Genomic DNA, 12,134 nt, shown 5'->3' on the forward strand with positions numbered 1-12,134 from the left:
GACAGGATTTCTCTGTGCAATATTCTTGACTGTCCCTGAACTTGCTTTGTAGACCACGCTGGCCTCAAACTCACTGAGATCCACCTGCCTCTGCCTCCCAAGTGCTGGGATTAAAGATGTGAGCCACCATCATCCGACCCAGTTTCTTTTTAAAAGAAAAAAAAGGAAGGGATATATTTCTACTTTTCTTCCACTTTCCTTCCCTTCCAGACAAGTGGTTCAAATGCACAAAATGATACCAAGAATATCTTTGTTCCTGCCTACATATGCACCCAACAAATGTTTACTTCTGGGGCCTCTGCTGCCAGATAAACAGTATGGGAGACGTGCCTCCTGCATTCCGGTCTAGAAGAGAAACAAGTTCTAAGTAAACAGAAAAAGGTGGGCGGCGATAGTGGCACCCACTGAATCTGAGGCCAGCCTGGATTACAGAGAGTAAACAGAAAAAGATGGTACATGGGAACAACCTCTACAGAGTCAGCAGACAGGGTTCCCTGGGAAAAGAACTCCCTTCAAACACCTAGCGAAAGACGAAATGGGTCAGCAGAGAAAGTGGAAGTAGGAATGTTCTAGGCAAAGGGAAACAGTGCATGCAAGGCATTGGGTGGACAAGAGCTTGTCCTACTGAGGATCTGGTGGGAGTGAGGATGGAGTGGAACAAGGAAAGGAAAAAGTGATATCAGAGGTAGCCTGGAGTCAGCCTTTCCTTTGGGCTGGCTGCCAGCTCACAAATAACCACAGCGAGACCTCTTCTTAGTTATTAAAGCTCAACCTGTAGTTTAGGCTTGTTCCTAATGAGTTCTTATAACTTAGATTAGCCCATTTATCTACATTCTATCACATGGCGTTACCTCTCTTCCATCTGGCACCCCCTACTTCTCCCTGTCATCTCTGTGTCTCGATTACCTCTTCTTACTTCCTCTCTCTGCCCAGAAGTCTCACCTATACCTCCTGCCTAGCTATTGGCTGTTCAGCTCTTTATTAAACTAACCACAACAATTTGTACACACAGTGTACAAATATCTTCCCAACCGTAGCCAGGTAGGCAGGGGCCATAATAGCCAGGTAGGCACGCAGAAGGCCTAGAAGATACCTTCCCATTCCTCCACGTTCTGTACAGATAGTCTGACTTTGCTCTGTGGTTATTAATAACGAGTGTGAGGAAGGATTGATCCAACTGTTCCGATAAAGAGTGTCATCTCCAATCAGGAATGCTGATGAGGAATATAGAACCGCAGACCCTGCCCTGGCCTCTCCTTCGGCATCTGTATTTTAATGTGCTCTCCGAGAGCTGCGCAGCAGTAAAAGTGAGACACTCTGCCCTGAGCCATCTGTCTTTTAAGGACAGACTCAACCTTTTCTTTCGGACATTCCGAGGTTCTTGGAGAAGGGTATTTTCCCATATATATATAACCTCTTTGAATACTGGAGGGCAACATTACATTAACAAGCCAGAACACAGTGTTAGGGGTCTCCAATATCACAGGTTATAATTAAACCCAGCAATAGCCGCACTTTGTAGCTACAAACAGACCAACAGAGTCTTGAGTATGTTCATTGAGAAGGGGAGCCTGATCAGCTGCACCAGGGACACTTGCCCTTAGCAGACTGCAGGCACAGGGATGCGAACATCCGCTATGGAAGGCCACAGAGGAGTTTCACATGGGCTAGAAGTGCCGCTATTCAACACAGCTAGGAAAAATTAATGGGGAAACAAAGCATTGCTAAAAATTAGTAGCAAGTGGGGGGTGAAGCGCTGGCTCAATGGCTAAGAGCATTTGCTGCTTTCGCAGAGGACCCAGGTTCAGTTCTCAGCATCCACGTGATAGCTCACAGGCAGCTATAAGTTAAGTTCCAGGAGATGCAACACCCTCTCTTCTGACCTCCCTGGGCACCAGACACACATGAAGTGCAGAGACATACATGCAGGCAAAATACCTACATACATAAATATTTTAATACTTTTTTAAAAAATTAATAGCAATTGACATCCCAGAGCTACGCCCGCTCCATCAGTGCCCTGTGTGCAATGAGGATCTAAGCATTTCAACACTAAAGGTTTTGACTACACAGTTGCAAACACTCACTTACGTCTACCATTATGAGCTGCTGCCCTGGAGTGGGGCTCTAAATGAGCAAAATGTACAATTCTCGAGAAGCATAGCCTTTTACTAACTCCTCCTGCCGCTAGACCTGAGGGACACAGGCAAAAGACACCAAAGGCCAGCAGAGACAAGTGTGCACATAAGTAAAACTAAAATATGATATGTCATCTAAGTCTGTGACCATTTCCTAGTTGACATGAGCTGTGCCACCTAAACACTACTCTCATCTTCGCCACCATCTCTAGCAGGCTCAAATCATTGTTTCCCCAGGCTAAGAGTGCCCCCTCTGGACCACTGCTGGAACTGCAGGGAGACAGACTTGATTCTCCAGTTATCAGGCATACTCTGGATTCTCCGGCTATTAGGGAAGCTTGCTAGCCTCCTTTGCAGTAGAGACAGACAGACAGAGAGAGAGAAAGAGAGACAGAGACAGACAGAGAGAGAGACAGACAGACAGAGACAGACAGACAGAGAGACAGACAGAGACAGACAGGCAGAGACAGACAGAGACAGACAGAGACAGAGACAGACAGACAGACAGTTTCTGCACTCTCTTTAGAAGCAGCTCTCCCTACATCAGCCTTATGGTTTAAGCTGTTCAGAGTTCCACCATAAGGAGTTGAATTAGCGTTGGCAGTGTAGTCTCGTGTGCTGGCCATGTAAGGGGTGACCCCAGCAACCTAACAGTGCCTGTATCCGTCCCTGTGAAAGCTCATGGCAGGATGGGAGGACTCACTAGGGAAATGGAAAAGCCGATGTGAAGGACTAGAAGTTTGCTTTTTCGGCCCTGGAAAAGGATTTCTAGAGTCTTATGCAATCTCTGGTTCCCAATGCCACAAGTGATTATAATACACATAAATGAGCCTTCCTCCCACTCCCCAACACACTGGACCACCTGGATCAGAACAAACTCCACGTGACCCAAAGTTTGTCCTTCTGATGAAATATCTTAGCCATTCGTTTGATTTTGGTTTTCTTTTGTTTTGTTTTTTGAGACAGAGTTTCTCTGTGTAACCCTGGCAGTCCTGGAACTTGCTCTGTAGACCAGGCTGGCCTCAAACTCAAAATCCGCCTGCCTCTGCTCCCAATTGCTGGGGGTTAAAGGTGTGCGCCACCACTGCCTGGCTTTGGTTTTGTTGTTTCATATCTGTACAAAATGTCACTCCTCATCAGCCTCGGTGGCAGCAAGCGCTGAAAGCCTGGCAATTCCCCCATCCAGAAGCCCAGGTGCTCCTGCAGGGATCAGGAACCTGGCCGAATTGGTTCCACAGCCAGGGCTTTGACATAAGAAACTTCCTGCAGGGGGCAGCCTGGGTCTATGTAGTCAAGATTTCCTTACTATTTCCATAAGCTTCTGACAACTTCCTCAAAGGAAACCCTCACCGATGACATAATGGCAAGACTTCCAACAGATGAGCTCTGTGCTCTGATCTCATTTGTGTCCCGGCTACTGTTTTATCCTCAGTTTTCAGATGAACCTATTGAGCCTTTGGGAAGCAATGCATCCTGTTTTTCACAGCTGCATGTGGTAAAGTCAGGACTTGAACCCAGGGCCATCTCACCTGATGCCCATACACTTAACCACTGAATAGCTACCTCCCTAAATCGTCAAGTGGCGTTTGAAGAATACTCGCTCTATGTCACGCCTGGCACCAGGCATTCAACAGACATAGACACGTTTAAATCTTCCTGTCACTCTGCTAGGAACCTGTATTAGCCTAGATGAGGAAGGTATAGTTCAGAAGGTTTGACGGTCATGCCCTGGACTGCAAAGACTCTTTCCAAAGGTTAGCTCTTCGCCACTGTGTTCCACACACTGAGCAGAGTGACAGACCAGGGACTGTAACAAAGATGTCATGGAGCCTGGATTCCTGCCCTACTGTTCCCCATTCCGCCCCTAAGGCCTTGTGTAATTTATTAAAAGTCTCTACATGCTCTTGGCCTCCATCTCCCCACATGACAAAGGACAAGATGAGATAGGCTGGTGTCTCAGTTTTCTCTCAGCTCTGGGATTTTCCTAGATCCAGGTTAGTTCATTCTGGACCCCGGAGCCCAGTACTTCCCTTGAGCCTTGAGCATCTGAATAAAATAGTCAGCATCTCAGAAAAGGAGGCTTCTGCTTTAGCATTCTGTCCTGAGTGGACAGGCACTCCAGAAGGGAAGGAGTCCATGGCCAGATACAGCCCACAGGCATGGCTTAGCTGGTTCTTGATATTCCAAAACAGTGGTTTTCAACCTGTGGGTCGCAACCCCTTTGGGGGTCAAATAACCCTTCCACAGGGGTCACCCAAGACCATCAAAAAACACAGATAATTATATTACAATCTATAACAGTAGCAAGATTACAATTATGAAGTAGCAACAAAAATAATCTTACAGTTGGGGGTCACCACAACATGAGGGACTATACTAAAGAGGCACAGCATTAGGAAGGTTGAGAACCACTAATCTAAAACAAGAGAAATTAATGATCAACTTTTTTTCCTAAGACAGAGTCCCCATGTATCCCAGGCTGATCTCAAATTTGTTAAACGGTCAAGAATGACCATGAAATACGGATCCTCCATCTCCACCTCCTTGATACTATAATTATAGACCACACTCAGTTTGTGTGGCATTGGAGTGCAAACCCAAGGCTTTCAGGCATGCTGGGCACATACTGAACAATATCCCCAGCCTGTGACCAGCGTTCTTACGTCAAAACAGAGCATATGGGCTGTTGAGTTGGCTCAGTAGGTAAAGGTGTGTCACCGAGTTACATGACCTGAATCCCATGAGACCCACATGGTGGGAGAAGACAGCCAATTCCCTTAAGCTGTCCTCTGGCCACCACACAGACACACATAAGCTCACATGTGTATGTATACAACTTTTTTTTAATGTTTATGTGAAAAATCTGAGTTTCTGGGTTCTTCTAAAGAATGCCAACCTGGCCACTCCAGGTCTGAGCTGTTAGCCATTCCCCCTCTAAAGGGGAGAGGAGAGCCCTGCTTTACCTGTGTCCCTAGCAATCCAAACAACCCCTTACCCCTGGGGACTTCAGAGTATGGTCACTCTCGAGGGGCATTGTTCTCTGGCCTTGGGGCAGAACCTAGGGTGGGGCCAGGCTATATGAGGCATTTGGACACGATGACAAAGGGTCCTTCAAACATTTCCTCTGGCCTCACAGCTTCTGCCTTGGTGAGCCTGAGCCCTGAGATCAGCAGGAACCCCCTAGCCAGGCTGCACATAAACCACAAAGCCTGGAGCAGGAATATAAAGGCTCTCGGCAAAGAGGAGTGCTCCCTCACCCTCTTTCCTCCCTGCAGCTGTCACCAGATTGCTCTCTGTGACTGGGGCCCAGGGTGGACCAAAGGCATGTGTCACTTCCCTGGTCCAGTGCTATAATGCCAACATTGTGCTGTGTGGAACAAGAGAGGTTTTCATCCAGCAGCCAGCACCCAGCAGACACTCAAGCAAAAGGCTTGGGGATCACCCTGAACAAAGAACGTGGGAGAGGAAGCTATGTGGCCCCTGGTGCACACAGGAGCCTGGAGAGCCCAGAGCATTTCCACAAGACACCTTGCAATTGCATTTCCTTCCGAAAATAGATACCAATAAGACACTCCCAGAGGGATAACAGGCCTGGACTCAGCATTAGCAATAGTCCGTGACAGCAGGCCTTGCAGGTGCCATGAGTTTACTGAACGACTCTTGTCCTAAATCTTTCTCATTACTTACTAGACACAGAGTGCTGAGCTGGGATCTGGGGATCTCAGAATAAGGCACAGCACTTACCCACACAGTGATCTGGAGCCAAGGATGGGTAAGTAAGCAAGAAATTATAATTGATGACCCAGTGGAAGAACTGAGATTCACACAGCAACAACTCCAACCCCGTATCTGATCCCCCTTGGTCCAGTTTCATATACTTCCTGGAGTTCCCCAAGATTCTACGAGCTCAGCAAAGAAGGTATCTGAATGCTGTAACAAGGAAGTCGAATGCTCCACTGGTGGCAAAGGAGAACGTGATTTTTTTTTTTAAAGAGGGAAATAGCATAGTCTGCTTAGGGTCATGAAAAGGTCACTCTGGCAAGTGCAGAGGAAGCTGACCCGGGATGCAAGATGACAGGTTAGAAGGTGACAGTATTTCTCCCCCTGAAACAAGAGCCCTTCAGACTCCAAATTTTTCTTTCCCAGGGTTTCCTGTTCTACCTGATAAGCGAAGAGGGAGTCTGGGGACTATCATTTGTTTTCACAAGACCAGGAGCAGAAGGGAGCTGAACGTTTTCTTCCTGGTATTGTTCCCTGGAGCCGAATTCGATATCTTTTTACAAAGCTGGACTTCTCTGGGTGTGGAATTCTCTCGACAAGCACCAGGTGAACCTGGGAAACTCAGCAGCAAGCAGGAAGATATGAGGCAAGTCTTCATAATGTTTGCCAGAGTTACATATGGAGAAACAGAAGAGGGAACTAAATACTAGACATCAACAGTCCCCTTCACATCCTTGTCCTCCTACCTAACACCTGATACCCCGTGATCTGGCCAATGCAAACCGCGTTGCCGACAGTCCTGCCGTGTTCTATCTCTGTGTCTTCGCACTCACTGTTTTCTTTGCCGGTCATGCTATCTTCTCGTTACACATTCGGATCAACTGACTCCCGAGCACACGCCTACCTTCTAGTGCTGTCTCCATGATCGGTAAGAAGCCACTGCTTTGTCTTCATAGACTCCAAAGCCCTGGATCTCTCTCGTGTATTTTTTACAGTATAATATGTGTTAAAGTTAACCCCGCTTCTAGTTCATAGATTCCTTGAAGATGGGGCTCACTCCTACTTAACACCTGTCCTCTCAATACCAGCTTACACAGATCCCAATCAATGCTGCCTAAGGGAACTGATGGGCAGAGGGAATCATTTTCTTGTTCCTTCTTAAACAAAAAGTGTAGAAAACCAAGTCATGATTCTTTTGTGTTCATACACGGATATCTTCTTCATGCATCTCATTGACTCATTCTGACAGCTACCAAGTTGCAGCCCACTTGGCCAGCAGTTCCAGCAGACGAAGTTACAGGCTAAGCTAGAGCCGCTGTACCTCCTACAAACCTCATTAATTCTCAGAGTCGTGCGTAGATTGTGTCCACTCTCATTTTTATGCATTTCCTAGGTCATAATTCAGTTAATCCTACTACATAGGTCACTCCCATAAAAACACGCAAATTCTTATGAAATCTTTGCTCCAATTATTTGAATAAAAGTTCAAAATCCTTTAAAGTTTTTGAAAATTCTACTTTTTAAAAACAATGTCTACGAAAACCTCCACCTATTTGGCAATGGTAATATTTTATACTGTTGATTGAAAGTTATTTCATCAGAGGACATGGTAGCCTGGCACTGTACCCCCAGCCCCTGGAGCAAGAGGCAAGAGATTAATGACTTGGGGCCAACCTGAGCTTCTTAGGAAGAAACCTGTCTAAAAGAGAAAAAGAAGGGAGGGAGAGAGGGATGAAAGGAGGGAGGGAGGGGACAAAAACTTGGAGTGGTGCTCCAAGGTCAAGCGCTTGCCTTGCCTTGAGGAAAGCCCTGGGTTCGATGCCCTGTGCTGCAGCACACTGAAAACTAGTGAGTTGGCCTGGGAACTTCGAATACGCAGATGACTTCCAAGTTCCAGAGTTCAAGCAGTGAACTTAGGATGCTAAATCCACTTGCCATTGTTGGTTAGCTGCTTTAGAACTGAAAATGGCCTTTTCAAATTGGAAAAGCGGGCAGGAACAAAGAGGAGCTTGGAAACTAACAATGGCTCACATTTTCATAGCTATTTATGGCGTATAAACTGGGTCTGTATCATCATTTCATTGCCCTGCCAACAGCGCTGTGAGGTCAGTTTGAGGTCTCTCTGGGCACAGATGGGCAGGCAGGCCTCGCAGATGGGACATAGCACGCAGTACCTGGGTAGAAGAAAAAAAGCTCAGAAGACTTTTTCTTTAAAAAAAAAATCAAGTTCCGTCTGAGCACTCTACACACACATGTACTAAACAAACTACGGGGGTCATTTTGCAAAGACAATGTTAATTTCAACCTGCAGGTAAAACCAACAGAGGAAATATGTCAAGCTGAAGAAAATACAAGATGGCCATTCTTGCTTCGATGTCTTTACAGGAGTGTCTCAAGTACGTCCGATATGCTACAAAGTAGCTGCCCAGTCAAATCAGAGGCACAGCTGGGGAAGCGAGTCTGAGCATTGGGCTTGTCTGCAGTCCATCTACCAGAAATAAGAGTTAACACTCTTATACAACTTCACACTACCTCTCTTGGCTGGGCTGTAGCAATTCATTTTCTGCATCCCGTAATTACCTTCAGAGGCATGCACTGTGTTGTATTTTCGGTGTTAAAACTCTTCGCTTCTGCAATATCTATCACGCTGGCTTGATATCTCTTCACATCTTAGTACATTAGGAACTCGGAAAGTTGAAAGTGGGCCCCATCTACCGCCTGTCTTTTTAGTCTTTTTCCTGGGAGATTTTCTTTCGGAAGATCTTTGTTTATTGTTTCTCACTCCTCTCTCGCTCCTTTGTTGTCTTTTTGCCGGCCTGGCTATCTAGGCTGGAAGGGGCTCAGGAAAGAACTTCTGGAAGTGGAGATAAACTTAAAGCCAAAAAGGTGGGCCTAAGCAGTCCTAACGCAGTCCCCACAGACAGCCTGCCTGGAAAGTGAAGTGGCTAGCTTCTCTGACTTTAGCGGAGGGCAAGCAAAACTGAGTGGTCCAGGCAGGTCGGTAACCCGGGCTCGGCACCAAAGTGTGTGGGCAGTGAGGCTGTCCCTACTAGCCCAACAGGAGGGCGGCAGAAAGCAGGGCGTGGCGCTGGCCAGCGCCGGACCGGGACACCGGCGGCGTAGGGGGCGAGGCGTACACGGGTCTATTCCGGGAGCGCGCAGGGCGGGGCGGGGGCGTCCTGCGAGCATCCTGTCTGGGGGAGGGGACGAGCTAGCAGCTGGGGCAGCCCCAAGAGCGCACGCCGCCCGTGCGGCAGCTGCTGCGCCCAGGGCTGGGCTCCCCGGGATCCCCGCCGGCGCCATGGACCGAGGCCGGGGTAAGTGGCACCACGGCGGTGGCCGGGAAGGGAGACCTGGGAGATCCGAGAGTGGAGAGGAGCTGAGATAGTCGGGGAGAAGTGGCGGTGGGTCTTGGCGGGACTGGCACTAGACACTTGGGCACAGGTGCCTCCTGCAGCAGGAGCAATCCCGTGTGTGTCGTGGCCTAGGTCTGAGTCCCCTCATAAGTGGGAAATTGGCGTGTTTAAACACTCTATTTCCTAACTTTATGAAAGACTCTTGAGGTCAGCCAACTACCCCCTCCTCCCCACAAGGAGGGAGAAGGTTGAATACGGGGTACAGGTTATAGTCCTAGAACAGCCACACTTGTGGCTCCTACTGTGTGCCCTAGGAGAAGCCCCAGGACACCGATGTTTTCAGCTGCTTTGGGAGAAGGGCTGCCTGAGCACGCTTCCGCGCGTCTGCCTGTGTTTGGTGGACGTTTTAGAGTCCTGCAGACTACTGCAGCTGGGACTATCCCGGGGCAAAGATAAAGGCTTCCCGGGGCCTTGGGGTGGGTAGAGCACGCGCGTCAATAAAGGTTAGAACACTGCAGCGGGCGTGTGCCTACTTGTGCTGGTGGGGGGGGGGGGGTAGTGTCAAATGCCTGGGTTCAGGCGGCACCTCTGGAATCCAGAGATCACAGGTGTGAAGGCGCTTGGCAAACAGAGTGTTGTGTCTTTACCAGAAGCAGTTTCTATTGTTGTTGCTGTTAATGGAAAATTCCTCTCCCTTCCGACAATCAACTTAACAACCCTCCCCCTTGCTTGCTCTGCTGCGGCCCCAGGGGCAAAAGGGAGGGTTTGGGCTGGGAGGAGCGCTTGAGCAGGTGTGTAAGTTCAGAGGGCCTTAGAGGACCCTCCACCCCGTCCTCTTCACCACCCTTCTCCAGCACAAAATCCGCCTTCTCCTTCGGGGTCTCAGGAGAGCAGGCTGAGGCATGATTTGAAGGCAGTTTTCACCTGTTAACTGACTTCTGGTCGAGGGTACACCCACACACCAGGGCAGAAAAGCAGAGTAGGCACTTCCCATTCTTTCTGCTCTCCCCCAACGCTCCAGCCTCACATCTAAAGCCAGGGTCATCCTCAGATGTCACATACAATCCTGCCTGGTTCCCTGTACCAATCAATGGGGCCACTTCAAAATGCCGTCTCCAGACCACTAGCTAAGAGGTGGGACCTCCCTGAGCATTCAAGGACTCTGACCTTTTCTACCTCTTTTTCCCTTCTCCCCGCACAGCTCTTCTCACAGGGTCCTGTTAGTTTTGTAGTATTGGCTTCCTGGATCTTGCTCCCTTGACCGGAAGTGAGTTCCAGAAGCCAGGAAGCAGAGTTTGTGAGACAGTGTCTGGCACATGATAGGAACAGACCAATGTGGTTTATCAAGTGAGATGAAGCATGCATCTTATGCATCTCAAACTAATGCATCAGAACGTCTATTTTTGATTTTTGTTTTTTGTTTTCTGTTGGTTTTTTTTCCCCGAGACAGGGTTTCTCTGTGTATCTCTGACTGTCCTGGAACTCACTCTGTAGACCAGGCTGGCCTTGAACTCACAGAGATCCACCTCCCTCTTCCTCTGCCTCCCCCTGAGTGCTGGGATTAAAGGCGTGCGTCACCCCCACCTGGCCAGAATGTCTATTTTAAAAAGAATCCTGCAAAATTCTCACAACAGCACTGCTCTGTGATCTACTAAAGGCCATGCCGACCCTAGAGTAAAGCGGTGTGTGACCAGAGTGCACACAACCAAGTTATCTCGTTTTCTCCCTTGAGAGACAATTTCTAATACTGTGCTGAAAGCAAACGTGGATTAGAGTCTTGTGAACTCGCGTGCAAAATACGTCTTTAAGATAAAGTATAAGACTTCAGAAATTATGTTAGCCGGCTGTGATGGCTGGCTTTATCAACTTGACACATTCTAGAATGACCTGAGCATCTCAATGAGGGATTGTCTGGATTAGGTTGGCCTATGGGTGTGCCTTGGGGGGAGGGGGACGGAGATTCCCTTGGCTCTGTAAACTGATCTGGGAAGATACAGCCTAACAGTGAGCAGCAGCACCCCCTACATGTGTGATGTGTGGACTGTTTAGAAAGGTGAGCTGGGCACCACAAAGCAAGCCTCCTCCCTCTGTCCGTGCCTGTGGATGTGACTTGCTGCTCTAAATTCCTGCTGCCCTGGCTCCCCTGGCTGTCACCTGGAATAGGGAGACGAAGAAAGTCCCCTCTCCCCTAAATTGCTTTCGCCGTCGTATTTTGCCATAGCGCAACAGGAAGCTAAAGTTAGACATAGCCTTCTTTGTTGTGCCCACCCCCCCCCCTACATATCCTTACGTAAATGCACACACCACCACCACCACCACCACCACATCAAGGAAAGTTTTTAAAAGGCAGGTCTCATTTTAGCCTGTCCCACCACCGCAGGGTAGGGTAATCTTGGGCAGGCTAGGGTCACCTTGGGCAAGAATACCAACCAGTGTTTGCAGCCATGGCAGTTGGAATCACCACTGGCCCTAGGCTCCCTGTTCTGTCTTTCGCCTTGTGTGCTCTCTGAACAGCTCGTGGGTCAGAGGCTTTCCCCTCTCAGGAAAGCTGGCCGTGGCACAGCTCCAAACACCAGGTGTCTTTAATAACGGGAATCTCTTTTCCCACAGCTCTCCGAGCTGGTAGCCCAGGATCAAGGTTAACTTTGGATGAGGCCTTTTCCTGGCTTTCGTCTTCTCTCTGGGTTTTCACACGCCTCTTCTCTTCTTAGATGCACACCAGCTCCCTCAGATTTAATGGCCGTTCTCATGACCTCCTTTGACCTCAGCTACCTGCTAAAGGTCCTGGCTCCAAATGCTATCATATGGGACTTAGGGCTTCAGCATATGAATGGGTAGAAGGTAGGGGTGGACAGGAGATTCAGGTCCATCCAGAACAGCCACTGACATTGATCTGCAGTCACTTTCTGTGTGAAACACA

General features: G+C 48.6%; 1 protein-coding gene across 3 annotated transcripts in view; it reads left to right on the forward strand.

Annotated features, from left to right (window-relative positions):
• Positions 1-9,068: 9,068 nt before the first annotated feature.
• The window catches only part of Afap1l1 (actin filament associated protein 1 like 1), a 54,437-nt gene continuing 51,371 nt past the window's right edge, over positions 9,069-12,134 (forward strand). For all 3 annotated transcript variants that reach the window (XM_041641405.1, XM_041641406.1, XM_041641407.1), the window contains exon 1: positions 9,069-9,175. In XM_041641405.1, the coding sequence (XP_041497339.1) occupies positions 9,160-9,175 (16 nt within the window). In that variant the 5' untranslated portion in view covers positions 9,069-9,159. The remainder of the gene's footprint in view (positions 9,176-12,134) is intronic.

Source organism: Microtus oregoni, unplaced genomic scaffold, assembly GCF_018167655.1.
Source record: "Microtus oregoni isolate MIOR12 unplaced genomic scaffold, Mior012 000069F_ref0000032, whole genome shotgun sequence".
Lineage (NCBI taxonomy): Eukaryota > Metazoa > Chordata > Mammalia > Rodentia > Cricetidae > Microtus > Microtus oregoni.